General features: G+C 43.4%; 2 protein-coding genes across 19 annotated transcripts in view; both read left to right on the top strand.

The window, feature by feature from the left end:
- SSBP2 (single stranded DNA binding protein 2) overlaps positions 1–12571 on the top strand; it is a 329776-nt gene extending 317205 nt beyond the window's left edge. For 17 of the 18 annotated variants that reach the window (XM_082378337.1, XM_082378330.1, XM_082378344.1 and 14 more), the window contains one exon: positions 1193–12571. The gene's annotated coding sequence lies outside the window, so the exon portion shown is untranslated. The remainder of the gene's footprint in view (positions 1–1192) is intronic. The other variant, XM_082378339.1, reaches the window with a different exon arrangement.
- Positions 12572–15242: 2671 nt separating this feature from the next.
- ACOT12 (acyl-CoA thioesterase 12) overlaps positions 15243–19610 on the top strand; it is a gene marked incomplete at its 5' end in the record, with an annotated part of 59213 nt that continues 54845 nt past the window's right edge. Inside the window, one exon of the mRNA XM_082377415.1 lies at positions 15243–15375. Coding sequence (XP_082233541.1) covers positions 15243–15375 — 133 coding nt within the window. The remainder of the gene's footprint in view (positions 15376–19610) is intronic.

Below are 19610 nucleotides of genomic sequence, written 5' to 3'. Positions count from 1 at the left end.
GGTGACAATGCCCTTACATTAAAAGGGCCCCCTGCCCTGGTCCTGCACTTTAAAGGGCTCCATGTAACACAGGCACGCCCACCCAAATTTTTATTAAACTATACATGCGATACTCTGGGGGTCTGGCACTCACTGACGTGGCACCATCCTTAACCCTAAATATCCACTCTAATGAGTAACACTGGCCAGGTCTCAGGGAAATGCCTCTCCATCCTGCTTGCCCTACACCCTCAAAAGGTGTCTGAATTTAATAAAGGTTTGTGATTTTTCAGTCAGAGATAAACACTGCTTTAGAGTGTGGGAGGATTTCATTGGGAGAAGTTCAGTGAAAAATTTCAGTAGGTGAAAAGAGAAACTAATTCACCTGACAACTTTACTGTGAGATGCTTATGTATACAATAGATTCTATTGCACACCAAGGTATTTCCTGGGAGTTCTGTCTTTTTTTCTTTTCTTCATTTTCCAGTTCCTGACTGGGGAGATACCTGGGAATTAGGGAAGTATGTGCAACAGTAGAACAGAGTGGCTGTGTAACTTGCTACAATATGAAACAGTTACTCATCCAGACATCATCAGCCCAAAGACATGTGTAATAATAAATTGATTTGTGTTTTGTATTTTGCCAACTTTCTATTTTGTCATCATAAATGTATATTTTAAGATGGGAGGATAGACCATATTTTAACAATTTGCTCACTTGATTTATAATTTTTAAATATTTAGACATATGGAGTGTGGGCCTCCATTTGGACTCTTGTTCTAAAATGTACAATTTTTAGGAACAGGCTTGCAATGAAGAGATATGAAACAATCATTTTCTCCCTATATGTGCTGTAAGTCATAGTTAGTCTGAAAGGAAATGTTTCCTTATATCTGGAAGAAATTACAATCACCCTCATCAGTTAATTCAGCCCCATATTAATTCTTGTTCTGCTTGAATCTAGTTCTGGAAATTCCTACCCAGTTCAGTTTTATGATCTTAAAGTTATCAGAAAACTCTCACTTGTCAAAGTTATTCTATTTGGACATATCAGATTTCCAGGAATTTTACATCATTTCTAGACACAACATAATACTTATTTGACAATGCTTCCCATGTAATTTAACATATATATATATATAGTTGTAAGATGCAGCCCTCTTAGGTAATCAAAGACCTGACATGACACCACACAAAATCTTTGTTTTCTAGGCAGATCACTGAAAAGGCAAATAAAATCCCCTGCTTACAATTTCTCATCAAGAAGAGACCAACAACAACTACTGAGCCCGTGCGCCACAACTACTGAAGCCCACGCGCCTAGAGCCCGTGCTCCGCAACAAGAGAAGCCACCGCAATGAGAAGCCCGCGCACCGCAACGAAGAGTAGCCCCCACTCGCCACTAGAGAAAGCCTGCACGCAGCAACAAAGACCCAACACAGCCAAAAATAAACAAATAAATAAATTTTTTTTAAAAAAAGGAGAAAGCACTAAAAGCCTAAGTGAAAAATATCCAAGTGACTGAGGATGAAAGACTCCTACCTTTTAAATGCTGCCATAAGAGGAGTTATCTTGCGGTTATCAGCTGCATCCACATCTGCACCTGCTTGCACCAGTAACTGAACCACGTCAAGGTGTCCACCATTTGCTGCCAGCCACAATGGAGTGTTCCCCTTCTTGTTACGTACATCAATGTGAGCACCCCTAAATGAATGACACAAATATCACTTTTAAATGAAATGACACAGATAATAATAAAAATCAACTATGAAAAAAAAAAAAAAGAAGAGACCAACAATCTGAAAACTCATGTGAGACAATAGAGAATTCTGTACTACATTGTAAAGAGAGTCAAATATTTTTATCAACGTTTTCTAACGCAAACAGGTTCTCTGATGATTGATCACACTAGCATAGGAAACAGACACACAATACAGCAGGAAAAGATACACCTTGACTCTGGATTTTTCTCTTAGAATAATTCCTCCACTCCTCTTACCTTCTTTTACCAAAAACATACATGCTACTTCTCATATATAGTCATTTTCTTTCATTCTTATTATTCCTAGTAGTTTTGTACAAATCGATTTTTGGCTACAGCAGTCTGTATTTTTAAAAGCCTCTTTTGCTCCCTTTTATTCTCATTACTTTCCCACACATTCTATCTCTTAGCTTAATCAGGTTTTGTCATCACCTGAATCTTAATCTGTGGCATCTAATGTCCTCCTAGCTTTGCAAAATGTGAGGCTAAGGTCTCTAACTTATTATCCTGTTTTTCCATCTTGTCTTCCCCAAGCTAGCAGAGTAGTGGACAACCACTTGTCCTTCTACATTTTAATTCATCCTCATAGTAAGTTTTTTCAATGTGACATGAACATGTTCAATACATCCAAATATCCCCAGTTCCTCTGCAAAAAGGAACAAGACTCTAATGGTGTAAATTACCTGTAAGGGAACATGTATTTGTTTCCTATTGCTCCTGTAGAAAAAAAAAAACTAACACAAAGAGTAGCTTAACACAGCACAATTTATTCTTTAATAGTTCTAGAGATCAAAGTCCAAAATCAGTCATCAGGGCCACCTTTCTTCTGGAGCTCTTGAGGAGAATCTGCTTTCCTGACTTTCTCATCTTCTGGAGGCCACCTACATTCTTTGGGTTGTGGCCCTTTCCTCCATCTTCAAAACCAGCAGTGAAGCATCTTCTCTCTTCTCTGACCTCCTGATTCTCTCTTAGAAGGACCCTTGTGATGACATTTGGTCCACCAAGGATAATCTCTCCATCTCCAGATCTTTAACTTAATCATGTCTGCAAATTTCCTTTTGCTGTGTAAGGCAACACATTCATGAGTGCTGGGGAGAAGGATGTAGACATCTCTGGGAAGCCATTCATTATTCTGTCTACCACAGAAGGGAAGGGAGCAGACTGGGCAGAGGGAGAAGTTGAACTATGATACAGGTACATCAGAGACCTCAGCCAATCCCACAGAGATTCTAAACCAGGCATGTTCTTCAGAGGTGTCCCAGACTGAAGCAAGAGGCCAGGCCCTTATACTCCCCAAATTAGCCAGTCAGTGAATACAACTTCCCTATGGAAAGGGAACATAAATAAAACCCCAGCAGTTCCCTTCCGCTAAGGGCAAATCCTGGGGAGGTACCCAGGTGTCATCCAAGAATAGGGACACTCTTGGTAACCAGGAGAATGACAGTTTGGGTCCTGAAGGGGGTATTGTGTGCAGTGCACCACAAAATCCACTGCAGTTCACCCCTTGCCTGCTCAGATCCACTTGCTTTGTACAGTAAGTCAGACAACTTTGGAACCAGCCACTCCAAAATTCTAGCTGATCTCTTTTCCTGGAGAAAACTTACAAGAGGAAACTTAGTGGGACAAACTGTATCCCCCGTGCTGCAGCTGGTTTCAGAAATGTAATGATGCTAATAATCACCCTCCTCAGTTGCCCATTCTAGATTCCCCTTAGCTACACCTCTACTGGCTTAGGCAGTTTACCAGGTGAGTTAACTACATCCTCATCCCTGAGGGATCTTATTTACCCTTGTCATCATGCCCTTCACAGGACATGGCTGCTGCACAGGTCTATCTATCACCAAAATTGGGCAAGTGAGAAGAGATGCTCCGAAAATTACTGCATGCCGAATGTATTTTTGCCTTCCTCAAAAATCTAACCTACTCCTGGAGTTTTAGGTCAGTGGCCCTCGTGGGAATGGTGACACCTTTCCTTCCTGCTGGTCTCTTGGCACAAGGAGCCTGGAGTGACCGGGACTCTTGCTGGACCCCCAGCAGAAGTGTCCCCCTTTGGGAATCAGGAGATCTACACCCACAAAGCCCTGAGCTGCGAGTTGCAAGGACTGGAATCACACATTTTCCAAGCAGCATAAGCGACAGTGATTGGGTTCACCCCTACTTCCATCCCCTGCGTCCCAGACCCTTGGGTTCTATTACATATGCATACAATGACCTGCAATGGTCTCCTAATTCCCCTTCTTGCACATTTGCCCCCAGCAATCTATTCTCAACAGAGCAGCTGGACTTATCCTTTTGAAATGTAATGCAAATCTTATCTTTCCTCTACTCAAAGCCCCCCAATTCCCCATTTCGTTCAGACTAAAAGCCAAAATATTTACAGTGACTTAGAAGGCCCTGCACAACTTCTCTCTCCCTTCATTACCTTTCTGGTATCATCTCAGGACCCTTCGGCCCAATCTGCTCCACACAGCCTCTGCACTGTACCTCTAACACGCCAGGTACACCCCTAGCTAAGGGCCTCTGCCCTGCTGCTCCCGCATCCAGAACACTGCTACATTAGTCGGAATAACCTAGGCAATGTTGCAAGAACAAACCACCCCCAAATCTCAGGGTTACAGCAACAGAGTCTCTGGGTTAGCTGTAGGCCCTGGCCCATGCTGTTGTGATCGATATGCCTCCTGAGGGGGCCTCTTCTATGCGGACCCCACTGGCTGAAGAGAAGAGAACACGACAAATCATGCCCTGACCCTTAAAGTCCTTCACCCACCGCTGCTTACGTCCCATTGGTCAAATCAATTCATACTCGGGGAGATACGAGATGTAGTCCTACCATGTGGCCAGAAGGAGGACAGGAACATTAGCGAACAGTCCTAAAGGCAACCTTCTCCCCTAGAGAGGCCTCATGGCTCCTCTGTCACTTCCTTCTGACCTTTGCTCAAATATCGGGTCTCAGGGAAGCTTCCTGACTATTCTGTGTAAAATTGCAGCCATGCCTACCTCCCTCCATCCCTCTCCTGCTTCATTTTTCTCCAAGCATCTCACACACACACACACACACACACACACACACACACACACACGTTTATTTTGTTCAGCTTCTGTCTCCCCTCAGCAGAATGTAAGCTCCATGAGAGCAGGGTAAGCTCTCAACATTTGCTGAGGGAATATTCGGGACCCTCTTGGCTTCCTACTCCCGTTCGTATTAGGATTTTGAAAGATTAATTATTGTCGTCGTTTGCCTCCAAGCTTCTTCTGACCAAATTCTGACAAGAATAAGAGCAAAACAGTAAGGAAATTTGTATGTTCCTTTGATATCCCAGGCTTCATGTGTGATTCTATCAAGGAGAGAATGCGCAAGACAGTCGTAATTCCAACAGGTAGGAAATATATTTTTTCTAAGATTTATTAAAATCTTAATTAGTTCCAATTGTCTTTATTAGTTCTGATCTGTAAACCAACATTTTTTTGACCTATGAATTACTGTCATCTAATGTAAAGTTAATTTCAATTTTCTCCTCTTTGATTTTCTCTGCATGTGATAAAATTAAGAGAAAAAAAATCCTTAATGAAAAATCCAAGATGTCAATATCTACATTATAGAACATTGTTTTCTTTTCAAATGCTATACGATGATTATTAGGATATTGTTTAAAACATTCATATTATTTTAGCTAAATAACATCGCAAATGGCAAGGGTAGTTTGTGCCTCGGATGCGTGACTCAAGAAGCAGAGTTACTTAGGAATTCAGATTTGATTACTGATTAGGCGGACAATGCAGGGTAAATATCTGGATCTTAGTTTTCTCATTGAAAAATTGGCGTAATTATAGTGGCTGCCCCCATGCAGAGTGTCTTGTGAATTAATTAATGGTTCTAAAGCCCCTCAGGATAATGCAGCATTATATAAAGTTGGGTTACTTTTCTAGTCTCCCATAGGGACAGGAACTGACCTGGGTCTCTTTGATGCTGTTTTGCGTGCCCCACAGCACCCAGGCAGGGCTCATGCTGGCGAGACCTTGTGGGGACCGAGCGGTTGCCTGATTTAAAGACACAATGAAGACTGTGGAGGTTTCGCATCTCTAGCCCAGTCAGCTGCACAGCTGAAAAACTGATTTCAAAATTGCTGTAAGAAAAAAACTATTTCCGGGCTTCCCTGGTGGCGCAGCGGTTGAGAATCTGCCTGCTAATGCAGAGGACACGGGTTCAAGCCCTGGTCTGGGAGGATCCCACATGCTGCAGAGCAACTAGGCCCGTGAGCCACAACTACTGAGCCTGCGCGTCTGGAGCCTGTGCTCCGCAACAAGAGAGGCCGCGACAGTGAGAGGCCCGTGCACCGCGATGAGGAGTGGCCCCCGCTTGCCGCAACTATAGAAAGCCCTCGCACAGAAACGAAGACCCAACACAGCCAAAAATTAAAAAAATAAATAAATAAACAAATCCTTTAAAAAAAAAAAAGGAATATCAGTATCAACATAAAATAGTTCTATAAAAAAAAAAAAGAAAAAAACTATTTCCAATGTGTGTTGCCTTTGTTTTATTAGGATGCTGCAAAGCATGTAATCAAACATCATTATAAAAGTATACCACCTATTTGAGAAAAATGACTTAAAATAAAAATGTTATATTATGGAGCTGGATCACTCACCTGATATGAGCTAAAAATGAGAAGCACTGATGTCACTCAGAGACTGGAAAAATAAATAGAAATGAATATTTTCATAGCAAATAAAAGAAAAATAAAGAACTGCCAGCAATTGTGTAAGAACATTGTGCGGGTGTATCAGTTAGAAATCTTTTGGTTACACATGACAGATAACCAGACTCAAACGGGCTTAAACAAACAAACAAACAAAAGTGGGGGCAGGAAGGGCCATAGAAAAGACTTATCTGTTCATGTAATTGGAAAGTTCCAAAGTATGTTGGTTTCAGGTGAGGCTTGATCCAGCAGCTGAAGAACATTATCAAGGACTTGCCCTTCCCCATTGTCTTCCCCATGCCTGAATGCCTTTGTACAAGTCACTGCTAATTTTTAAAAAATCGTCTAGCTTCCCTTCTCCATTCCTAATCAGAGATCAATTTCCTTTGGGGGAATAACTTCTCCCACAGTGGGTTTAATCTTAGTGAGAAAGTAATTCCAGGCACCTGTCTCATCTCTACTGAAACCAAGAGAAACAGGTTTTGCCCTTCCTGTACCCTTCCCTTCCCCAGTCCTAGAACCATGAGAAGACTATGAGTTAAGCTTGAGCAGATAGATGCTCTCTCCTGGGACTTTAGATCTTAACCAAGGTCCACAAGGAAGGAAGGAGCAGAGGCAAGGCCATACCAGAATCTTCTTCTTCTTTTTTTTTTAAATAGGGTCTCTCTTTTTTTAAATTAATTTATTTAATTTATTTATTTTTGGCCGTGTTGGGTGTTCATTGCTGCGTGCGGGCTTTCTCCAGTTGCCACGAGCTGGGGCTACTCTTCATTGCGGTGCACGGGCTTCTCATTACGGTGGCTTCTCTTGTTGCGGAGCATGGGCTCTAGGCACGTGGGCTTCTGTAGTTGTGGCACGCGGGCTCAGTAGTTGTGGTGCATGGGCTTAGTTGCTCCGCGGCATGTGGGATCTTCCCAGACTAGGGCTCAAACCCATGTCCCCTGCATTGGCAGGCAGATTCTTAACCACTGCGCCACCAGGGAAGCCCCAGAATCTTCTTAACAAACATTTGCTGCACTTCTCAGCCCTGCAGCACAGCGTTTGCACCTGCCCACTGTCAAGACTGGTTCTCCATATCTAGTCAGTTCTGGGAGCCCCCAAAGCATTCCCCTTTGCTTAGGATGCTTAGGTCCTGCTGCTTGACTGACAAAGTGATGAACACTTTCTGGGGATGGCCATGCAGAGGAGAGCCTCCCCTCTCCATGTCCCCATGGCACTGTGTACAGTATCTTATGATATGCCCTTTTCACATCACACTACTGATGTAAATACCAGACTGAGAGCTCCCTGAGCTCTGAGAACGGGGGCCTTACCTACGCTTAGCCCAGTGTCTGGTCAATATTACATATTTAAGATAACATGTTCAATGAAATAGTTGATGAATGAATCTCTTTAGAGAGAAAAGACATGCTGGTATTAAACAATTTTAAAATTTAAGCAGTATATTATCAAGCACAAATCATAAAGCCTCTTTACAAAGTGTGGAACTGACAGAAAGAATATTTTTAGGCTGTTTTATGAGGAGTTATTGCACATTCTTTGAGGATCTACATACCTGTCAGGACTAATCTTGTTTCATCCTTGAAATTTAATCTGAAGGCTTCTTCAGCAGATTGATGCCTATATAATAGGGGAGAAATATCCAATTTGCCACCAAGAAATGCCTCTGATGTTTAGGTACAGGCCTCTTCTTAAATGAAATAAAGTATCAAAACCTCCAGGTTGGTTTTAGCCTTCCAGCATCACTCCGGTCACCAAGTCCTGGCTGATGACTCCTCCTGGGAAAAGAGGTACTTGGTCCTGCAGGGTGAGGGCGTCTCAGTGGGCGCCGGCCCCTGGCCCCTCCCACCCGCTGCAGGGTCACAGCCACATCCAGCCCCGCTGGGGTGGGCTCACGCGGATCCCAGGGGGAGCGGGGCTTGCGCTGGGCCGCAGGGCGTTCAGGAAGCAGCGGCAGCGCGGGCACGCCCAGTCAGGGCCCGCCTCTTCCTCTCCCCTTCCCCTTCCTTCCTCTTGCTTTCCTCAGCCACACAGCTGAAAGTCATCATGTGAGGCGAGCAGGTGTGGGTTTGCGCAGGTTGCCTGAGCCGGAGGCTGTGCCTGCCCAGTGGGGAGGTGGCCCCAGGACAGGCCCCGGCTGGGCGTTGGAGCCTGAGCAGGTGAGGAGGGCGCCCCTCAAGGGCAATAATGACCTGGAGGTGGTAGATTGGATACACACAGGGGGACTGACCAAATAAGGCAATCTGCCAAGTGGGATGTAAGCCAGGCTTATCATTGTCAGAAAATGGAGTTAGAGATATGCGGAAAGAGAAATAAAATGAACCCTGCATTGGTGGATGGGAACTGATGTATCCATCTGAATTTTGGGGGACTTCCCTGGCAGTCCAGTCCGTGCTTCCAATGCAGGGGGCGCAGGTTCGATCCCTGGTCAGGGAACCAAGGTCCTGCATGCAGAGCGGCCAAAAAAAAAATCTGAATTTGGGGTTTTATAGATAGTGTATTAGTTTCCCAGGGCAACGAGTTACCACAACCTGGGTGGTTTAAAACAACAGACATGGGCTTCCCTGATGGCGCAGTGGTTGAGAGTCCGCCTGCCAGTGCAGGGGACACGGGTTCGAGCCCTGGTCTGGGAAGATCCCACATGCCGCGGAGCAACTGGGCCCGTGGGCCACAAGTACTGAGCCTGCGCGTCTGGAGCCTGTGCTCCGCAACAGGAGAGGCTGCGACAGTGAGAGGCCTGTGCACCGCGATGAGGGGTGGCCCCCACTCGCCGCAACTAGAGAGAGCCCTCGCACAGAAACGGAGACCCAACACAGACAAAACTAAATAAATAAAAGTGTAAAAATTAAAAACAACAACAACAACAACAGACATTGCTTCTCTAAAGGTTCTGGAGGCCGGAAGTCAGAAGTCAAGGTGAAGGCACAGATACACTCCATCTGTACCCACCTCTTCCAGCTTCTGGTGGCTCTGTGTGTTCCTTAGCTCGTGACCACATCACTCCACCCTCTGTCTCCTCCACTCCTCTGTGTGACTTGTCCTCTGGGTGTCTATCTTTTTTTTTTTTTTTTTAATCCTCCTCCTTTCTTTTTTTTTTTTTAAATTTATTTATTTATTTTATTTATGGCTGTGTTGGGTCTTCGTTTCTCTGCGAGGACTTTTCTCTAGTTGTGGCAAGCGGGGGCCACTCTTCATCGCAGTGCGCGGGTCTCTCACTATCACGACCTCTCTTGTTGTGGAGCACAGGCTCCAGACGCGCAGGCTCAGTAATTGTGGCTCACGGGCCCAACTGCTGTGCGGCATGTGGGATCTTCCCAGACCAGGGCTCGAACCCGTGTCCCCTGCATTGGCAGGCAGATTCTCAACCACTGCGCCACCAGGGAAGCCCCCTGGGTGTCTATCTTATACGGATACCTGTGATTGCATTTAGGGCCCGTCTAGATTATCCATGATAAGCTTCTCCTCTCAGATCGTTAATCACATTTTTTTTTTGTTTGCCACATAAGCTAATGTTCATATGTTCTGGTGAGTAGGACATGGACATATCTTTGGGGAGGATCATCATTCAATCCACTATAGACAGATATACACACACACTTACACTTCGTAGCTGTGTCCACAGTGAGGGCCTGGGAGCAGTGACACTCCAACAGCAACAAGCACATCTTTGTATGGTACTTCCACTTTTCTGTAGGTTTGTGACTGTCTAAAAACACACACACAAATCAAGAGTGATCTTCAGTCTAGTAAATGGTCAACTGCCGGATATAATTTGAGGAGCTGCCCAGAGCCATCAACTAGTTTCCATACATGTTTATCACTGCTTCATCCTTAGTAGAATGATTTACATTTTTGTAGCACATTTTATTAAACCATGAACTCTATAAAGTCAGGGACTAAATCTATTTCACTCATCATTTCATTTATCCAGTGCCTTGAACAGTCCCTGGGACACAGGAGGCACTCAATAAATATGCACTGATTGAATGAATGAATGAATGAATGAGTGAAGGTAGCTTGACTAAGAGAGGCATGGCCTTTGAAGTTAGATCTGGGTAAACTCCCATCTCTCTCATTTCCTAATTGTGTGGTCCTGACCCCACTGGTCACCTTCTCAGCCTAGCTGAGACTCCAGCCAGATTATCGGGTTTGAATCCTGTCTCTACTATTTCCTAGTTGTGTGGTCTTGGGCAAGTTGCTTCAGTTTCCTCATCTATAAAATGGGAATTATAATAATACCCACACTTCATAGGACTGTGTAGCATGTTATGAGTAGCTCAGATGGTTTCACTGGAGAATTCTAACAAATGTTTAAAGAACAATTTCTTCTAGAATATAGAGGGAACACTTCCCAATTCATTTTATGAACCTGACACCAAAACCAAAGACAGTAAAGAAAAAAAAGAAAAAGAGAAGAGAGACCAATATGTCTCAAAAATGTAGATGTAAAAATCCTTAACAGAATATCAGCAAAGAGACTTCAGCAGCATGTAAAATGAATTATACCCCGTGACCAAGTGGGGTTATTCCAGAGATGCAAGGCTGACTCCATATTTGAAAGCAATCCCCGGAGTCCAAGCAATGGGGTGGCAGCCAGGGGGTTCCACTGAGCCGTTCCTGGAATGAAGGTAGGGCCAAGCACACCCTGGGAAGAGAAAAAATTGGACTCCATACACATGGCTTTTGTTCAAAAAAATAAAGTGCTGCACTCCGCAGGCATTAGGTGACACCTGGCTTGTACACCTAATGCTTGTCTGAGAGCTGGGGCCACGGAAGGCACAGGAACAAACAGGAGAAAGTTTTGCTTGAGGCTCCAGGCGCTAAATGGGACAGTTCAATTTCCCAAGGTCAGCGTGACCCCAAGAATAGGGTCCAGGAGCAAAAAAGACCCTCCAGGCAAGAAGTTGGCACGCGAAATATATGGAAACACACTCTGAATTTTTTGTTTAGGAACTCTGTATTTAAAACTTTGAACCATATCCGTATAAATTTGAATTTGAAAACATTGACCTGGTGCCTTTCATAACCTCGACCAAAGGTGGAGATAGAGACTGCTAGCTAATAAAGTTCATCTCGGTGTGAAACACTTTAAATGACCAAACCCTCTGCCTGGGATTCGTCTCATAAAAAGAAAAGGCTCCCAGCTGCCCCTGATGTTCAGAACAGTAAGTATCATGGCTCTTGGTGCCTTGCCACCATCCCCTCGGCACTCGCCATTCCAGCTTCCAGTACAAGCTGACGGCATCCTCCCTTCCTAAGGAGGCAAAGCTCTGCCTGAGAGCCCGCTCTTGTCCTGCAGTCAGTGTAAGTGCTGAGGGATTCATGCTGGGAAGCAGCCCTCAGCCAATGAAAGGTGGGGACTGGAGGGTAGAAACCTCCAACCTCCTCCATGTCTCCGGCAGGAATAACTCAGGCTGTTCTTCACAAACTTGAATGTGCTTATGACTCCCCTGGGAATCTTAATAAAATGCAGATTCTGATTTAGCAAGTCTGGGGTGGGGCCTGAGATTCTGCATTTCTAACAAGCTCCCAGGTGGTGCTGATGCTGGTCTGGGGACCACACTTTTGACTCTGCTACAGGTGCTTTCTGCAGTTTTCTCCCAAATAAACTGCTTGCTCTCAAATTCCTGTTGGAGGGTCCGCTTCTGGGGGAAGCACTGTTTTTCTGTCTCTTTTCTTATATTTCATGCTCCTTGTTCTCAGTTTTCTCAAAGCCTGACCATTACCTTTGCAACGTGACCCAGGGCCAACAACTCATTTCCTCATCTCCAGAATGACGGGGTTCAACTGTCTAGTTTCCCTCCTACACCAACATTCTAAAGATGTTCTTATTATTCTAGTGATTATCATACCTTCCATACTCTTCCTGATCAGCTTTCCTGCTCTTGTGCATGACCTTCTAAAATCAAGCTGGCTTCACAGCCTGCTCATCTTCAGCAGATGTCTCTAAACAGAAATGGAAAATGGAAGCCTTTTTTTCAAACATAATAGCAAAAATCCTTGATAGATAAAGGATATAGCAAATGTTCACACATGCAGATGTTATTCAGAAAAACATAAGAACAGTAGTTTCAGGCAGAGGCTATGAAAATGAAAATCGGTGCAAAACCAACAAAAGCTATGAAACCATAATCAAGACATCTTATTAGGAGATAATATATATAACAAAACAATAGTGACTTTGTGTACTGTGTCTGCTTCTTTGATCAAACATTCCTAGACATACGTATACAGACACATGCTATCCCTTTCCAGATAATCACTTCAGAAAGCCACCAAGTATATGTATAAAGCAAGTACACAAGTACTTACATATTATTATCACTTTAGTCACTGTTTTTTACCCAAAACAATAAACCCAACCTAAACACTTACTTTATTTCCAATAACTTAATAAAATTTCTAAAATATGAATAAATGAAATTCATGCACGTAATCATTATTTATTGCTGCGTAACAATCCCCCAATCACAGTGACATGCAACAGTAAATAGTTATGTCTCATTCAGAAGTCTGCATGTCTGCTGTGTGGCTCAGCTTCAGGCTGCAAGTCTGCAGGTCGGCTGGAATGGCTCTGCAATATGTGAATTCAGCCCGGCACCCAGATGCCGATGGGGCAGCAGCTCAGGCTAGCATCTTCTCACTGCAGAGGTCAGATGTTCCTGAGAACAGGAGCGTGTGGTACCTCCAAGGTCTAGGTTCAAGTTGGTACACTGGTACCTCCTCACGTTCCGTTCCAAAGCAAGTCACGTGGCCAAGCCCAACACCAATAAGTGCCTCACAGGGAGTTATTAGTAGACACAGTGAATACTTGCTGAACAATGATCTAATCTGCCAAGATGTTATTTAAGAACTCTAGAGGCACTTTCCAATGAGGAATGCCAAAAGTGATATGAGTAATAACACTGTCATTGAAATCAGCATATAACCACGTGAGGGGACCATCCAGGAAGCACACATTTTAATTTGTTTGTTTAAAAAAGTCATTTTCATGCTTTTTATAAAAGTCAAACTTCATACTTGCCTAACTGCATGCATCTAATTCTTATTTATGCTTATATGGGACGGAAACCTCACAGAGGATCCTGAAAAGTTATCAAGTCCATGTTTCCTTCATTCCTCTCTTACATTAAAAAAAAAAAAAAATCTTTAAAAGGAGAAGCAAAATTACCAGAATCACCATTCTGATGCTCCAGGCTGGGGCTTGGCAGGCCATCTGCACAAGAATAAAAAAGCAGCACTGATTTGGTGGGGTCAGTTAGACTTTGTGGTAAGTCAGGAGCCCTGAGTTCAAGTCAGGTGCTCTACTATCTTAACTGCTCCTTTTATATCAGCTGCCTGCCTGACACATGGTTTTCTCTCTAGGTGTCCATTCCCTCACCCATCCCAGATGCAGCCAGCCCTCGCAATATGACATCTATGGCTCTATAACATGCTGGAGGTTTTCTGGTGTCACTGTTTCCATAATGGGAAACGCTTTGTAGAGTTACTGATTTCAGCTCTAGAAAGTGTAACAGCTTATATGTGCTAAAGTTTGACAATGAGAACTCTTATTTAATGTTCTAGATTCTGTCTCTCATAAAGAAGAAATTCTCTTGGGATTTTTTGGGCTCATTTGTAATGAGTTGACAGGTTTTTTTTGTTTTGTTTAATTTATTTATTTATTTATTTTTGGCTGAATTGGGTCTTCGTTGCTGCGCACAGGCTTTTCTCTAGTTGCATCGAGCAGGGGCTACTCTTCGTTGCGGTGCACAGGCTTCCCATTGCAGTGGCTTCTCTTGTTGCAGAGCATGGGCTCTAGGCGTGTGGGCTTCAGTAGTTGCAGCACACGGGCTCGGTAGTTGTGGCTCGCAGGCTCTAGAGCGCAGGTTCAGTAGTTGTGGCACATGGGCTTAGCTGCTCCGTGGCATGTGGAATCTTCCCAGACCAGGGCTCGAACCCGCATCCCCTGCATTGGCAGGCGGATTCTTAACCACTGCGCCACCAGGGAAGTCCAAGTTGACAGGTTTTAACTGTAAATTCTCTGTATTAAAACCAAAAGGTTGCCTTCCCTTATTGGGTGACTTCTGATGTGCCAGCAAAGATCAGACCTTTTTTAATTTTTCTCCGTTTGTTTGGCAGTGGAGGTAATTTCATAACAAAAAGATGAATAACAGGGGTTTTTTTGGAGCCATTGTATTATCCTAAGACTCAGAAGGTGGATTTTGAACTAGGGATGGGAGGAGTGAGTGCCCACCCTACCTGGCAGTCTACAGCCAGAAAAAAAGAAAATAAGAAGTCAAATACTTTAAAATCAACTTCTAAAGCAAAAGGTCTACATTTCTCTGGACAGCATTTAACTAATTAATTATTAACTCCCCATCACCTGTCAAGTTCTTCAGACGGATAATAACCTCACTATTTACTTGGCAAACACCTATGTCACCTTAGCCAGGCACACGCTATGACTTTTGTACTTTATCTCATTTAATTCTCTGCACAGTCCTCTTGAGGTAAGTACTGCTATCCCCCCTTTATAGGTGAGAAACCCGGTCTGTTTCCATCTTTGCCAACCTCGGCCGCCCGAGTCAGCGTCTTCTGAGACAGAAGAGAGTTCCCTTTCGCCCTCCTCGCGGTATTCCTGGCCCCTTAAATCTCACCTCCCGGTGCACCAGGCGGCCCAGTGGCCAGCAGGGAGCGGGATGTGGGGGGGGGGGGGGGCGCCGGGGTGGGGGCAGCGGCTCGGTGCCCTTTGGAGCGGGGGCGGGCCCAGCTGGTGGCCGGGCGGCGGCCAGGCCCGGTTGCTTCGCACTCTTGACCAGCCATGGAGCTGGAGCGGCCGGCGCCCGGCGAGGTGTGCATGAGCCAGGCCATCCAGCCCACGCACGCCAACCTCCGCGGAGAGCTGAGCGCCGCTCAGCTGCTCAAGTGGATCGACGCTACCGCCTGCCTGGCGGGTAGGGGTGCTGGAAGGGGAGGGTAGGATGGGGGAGACCCAGGGTGCCAGGGGTCTGGAATGGAGGAGCCCTGAGTGGGGGGGATGGGGCCGGTGTGTGTTGCGGAGAGGTGTGTCTGGGATGGCAGGGAGTGTCTGGGAACTGGGAAGCGGGCTGGGATATAGGGATGCGGGGTGGCGGGGGTCCAGACGGCAGAGGTCGTGATGCTGCCACATACAGGACCCCTGATCGGTGAGGAGGGAGAAGGAAGGAGAGGAGAGTATTGACAGAGCTTTAAGCCCTGTGCAGCTGGGAAGTAATGATTGAGATTGTTCATCCAACACTGGGAATGACCTAGACCAGTGGTTCTCAAGCCTTTTAGTCTTAGGACTCCTTTACCCCATTAAATAAACGAGGACCCCCAGAGAGCTTTCGTGTTGGTTCTTTTATCCATATTTACCATATGCGAAATTTTAAAAAATAATTCATTTGAAAAGAACAAAAACCCATTACATATTTTTATTGTAAAATAACTATATTTTCAACAAGAACAAAAATGTACTTAGAGAAGTGGTATTGGTTTACATTTCTGCAAATCTCTTTAATGTCTAGTTTAATACATCACTCACCTCTTATACCTGCTTCTGAATTCAGTTTGTTGCCTTCCACACCGTCATGTAGTCTCTGCAAAGGACCTTTGCACCTGCTGTTCTTTTTGCCTTTACACTCTTCTCTTGCCCCTTTCCATGCATTCCGTCTCCACTAAATATCATTTATGCAGAGCAGTCTTTCCTAACTACCTGCTTTACATTTGCACTCTTTCATCACAACACCCTTTCCAAATTCCTCCACACCACTTAGCACAATCCGTAATTACTTTGTGTACTAATGTGTTCACCTTTTATTTCCTGCCTGGCCAATTAGCATGTAAACGGAAGCTTAGTAAGCACTTAGTAAGTAAGCACTAAATAAAAACTTCCTGATTATATGGATGGGTAATTGGATGGATGGGTCCAGAACTTGGAATCTCATTTATAAAAGGAAGCCAGGCTTTGCGTAAGGCACTTAATAGACTCAGCAAATGTACATTTTAAGTAAAATATGTTAGGATAAAATATTAGAGCTGGAAAGAGCTTAAGATCGTGTATCCCAGGACTCTTATTTTATAGAGGACAAAAGTAAAGCTCAGCTGATTACAAATCCCTGTTTTCCTCAATGAGTGTGCATAGAGTTTCTAATCCCCTGTGTGCTAACCACCCACAAAATTCAGTCATATATCTGATGCCAATCTGTTTATTTTCTGTTTGTTGATAGGTCTGTTTGGTTTCTGTCTTAACAGTTTTTATCAGGATTTGAGGTCTGTTATAATAACAATAATGGAGACATGAATATAAAAGTAATTCACATGTAGGAGAAACTATAGAAATTATTCACTTGCCATGCCTATTGCCATGGCAACTGAATTCATTATGTGAATATTGATGTGACTTTTAAAGTTACCTCACTTAGTGCCTCTGTCCTATAATGGAGAAACAATTGCCCTCCTGCAATTTTCATAAAAATTTCTATGGTTTTACACCTTTGGAAACTCGGATCACAGCAGGAGTCAATTGATAACCAATTACTGTGGACCTTAATAGTTATATTACTAATAATACAATATTGAAGAAACCTTTATGATAAAGTTGGCTTGGAAACATGGTTAATGTTAATCCTTGTAGGAAAACAAGGATTAGAATTAGCCACTGACCTCGTTAGAATTAGCCACCAGCCTCATCTGGAGACCAGAAGATACTGAAACAATATCTTTAATACTAAATATTATAAAAATTGTCAACCAAGAGCTTCATGGCCCTGTGCATGGTTTATCCTCAGCCTTCCCCTCAACCTTATCTTACCTACTCTCCTTCTTGCTTTTTGCATTTTTACCACAAAAACCTTCTCAGGACCTTTGTAGTCACTGTTCCTTCTGCCCAGCAAGCCCTTCCTCCCCTGCTCTCCTCCACAACACACATCTGTTTTAATCCTTCTCGTCTTTCAGATCTCACTTCAAGCATCCTCTCCACAGGGAAACCTTCCCTGACATGCCACCTAGGTGTGGTTCCTCAGTTACAGACCCTCATAAAATCCATGTTTTCTTCAGATCACCTAACTCATTTTGTTATTATGTATTCGTTTAATGAATGTCTGGTTCCTCACTAGATTCCATGAGAATAGGGATAGTAGCTGTTTTATATTTCCAGCACCTTACAGAGAGGCTGGCATAGCACGGGTGTTCGATCAATATTAGTTAAAAGAAAGAATGAATGAAGCCACCGTCATTTTTATCAGTCATCATACCTGGATTACATCCACTTAGCTGTTCCTCAGCTTCTCTCAGTTTCCCCAGGAAATCAGAAATAGCTTTAGGGTTTCTCCACTTTTACTGGCATACTGCATGAAGGACAATCAAAACCAAGAACCAGAACAGACTGGTCCTGTTGAATTCATATCTGTCACGCTTGTAAAAAGAAAATAATCACATGTAAAAATTGTGGCCCTGTGTTGGTTCCCCATATTTTAAATTTTCATTTTTAATTTAATGGCCCCTGAAAGTCTATAATGTAAACCATGGCAATTGAGCTCCTGAAGCCCATATTCAGCCAAGTACTTCTCTAGGTAGCATTCCTTGGTTGGTCTTTTCTTTTCTCAGAGTTCCTGTTGCTTCTGTAGTAAAAATAACTATTTAGAACAATGTATTTGATCTTTGTAAGCCAAAATTGCCTCTTTTGTAAAATAGAACTAATAACAGTATCAACCTCATGTAATTGATATGCATAAATACTTAGCTCAGTGCCAGGCCAATAATAAATCATAATTATTATGATTATGTTTCTTTGTGATCCCTAATGCAATCTGGTATAGTGCTATATATACATAGAAGACACCCAATATATACAATAAAAATTTAGTCTTTTATTGGTTTTTGCACTTTAGTTATCATTTAAATCATTCAAAATTTGGTAACTCATGTTGGTGTACATGGTAACACTTTATCTAAAAGAATAGTTTAATAAACTCAACATATCATTCCCTCATGTCAGGTGACCAGAATGAATGTCTATTACATACCCTTTAGTCAACACTTTACTGACTATGGCTAGATCTCTGTCACTGAGTAGACTCATTAAAAGATAGGACTGATAACAGCTCAGTGTCTGGAAATCAATGGGAATTTAACAAATGTTTGATACACTGAATTAAATTGAACCCAACTTTCTAGAGTCTAATACTTTTATGTTTCCTTCCTCTAACTGAACTTTAGAGCTGGGAAACCCATTTCCCCCCCTCCATCACTCACACACAGAGTTCTGCTACAGTTAGTTTTCTGGTAACTCAGTTTATGTTATCTGCATATTTGGAAGAATAGTTATTTCCAACTAGTAAAACCAGAATGTCTAGTTTTCTACAGAATTAGATCATAGAGAGGAATGTCTTAAATACTTGCTCTCTGGAGTATTTTCTCATATCACTTTACCTGGGACTATCAATATATATTGCAATTAAAGTAATCCACTACACACAAAGAATGCAAATTCAGTATAATTCACTGTCTCTTTCTTTTTCATAATATGACAGCAGGAGTGAAGTCTCCAAAATTAAAATGGAGTTAAAATTTCTTTAAAAAGCTAATGCAGTCTGTTTGGGTTTTAATTGACTGTTCCTCAAAATGAAATTCTGGAAAAACCACATGTCAAGATTTTTCCCAAAGAGGAAAAATTCTGATACTTTTACATAAAGTAAAACCAACAATCAAAAAAAAAAAAATCTCAACAAATTAAATGCAGACAGAGGGACTTCCCTGGTGGTGCAGTGGTTAAGAATCCGTCTGCCAATGCAGGGAACACGGGTTCAAGCCCTGGTCCAGGAAGATCCGACATGCCGCGGAGCAACTAAGCCCGTGAGCCACAATTACTGAGCCTGCGCTCTAGAGCCTGCAAGCCATAACTACTGAGCCCGTGTGTCACAACTACTGAAGCCCATACACCTAGAGCCTGTGCTCCTCAACAAGAGAAGCCACCGCAATGAGAAGCCCGTGCACCGCAACGAAGAGTAGCCCCCGCTTGCTGCAACTAGAGAAAGGCCAAGGGCAGCAAAGAAGACCCAACACAGCCAAAAATAAATAAATAAATAAATAAACAAATAAATAAATGTTATAAATAAATAAATAAATGCAGGCAGGGAACATGGAAATAACTGGAGCGCGTCCCTAATCT

This window comes from Balaenoptera borealis (assembly GCF_965194805.1).
Source record: "Balaenoptera borealis genome assembly, chromosome: 2".
Lineage (NCBI taxonomy): Eukaryota > Metazoa > Chordata > Mammalia > Artiodactyla > Balaenopteridae > Balaenoptera > Balaenoptera borealis.
This window is presented reverse-complemented; position numbering and strand designations above follow the sequence as displayed.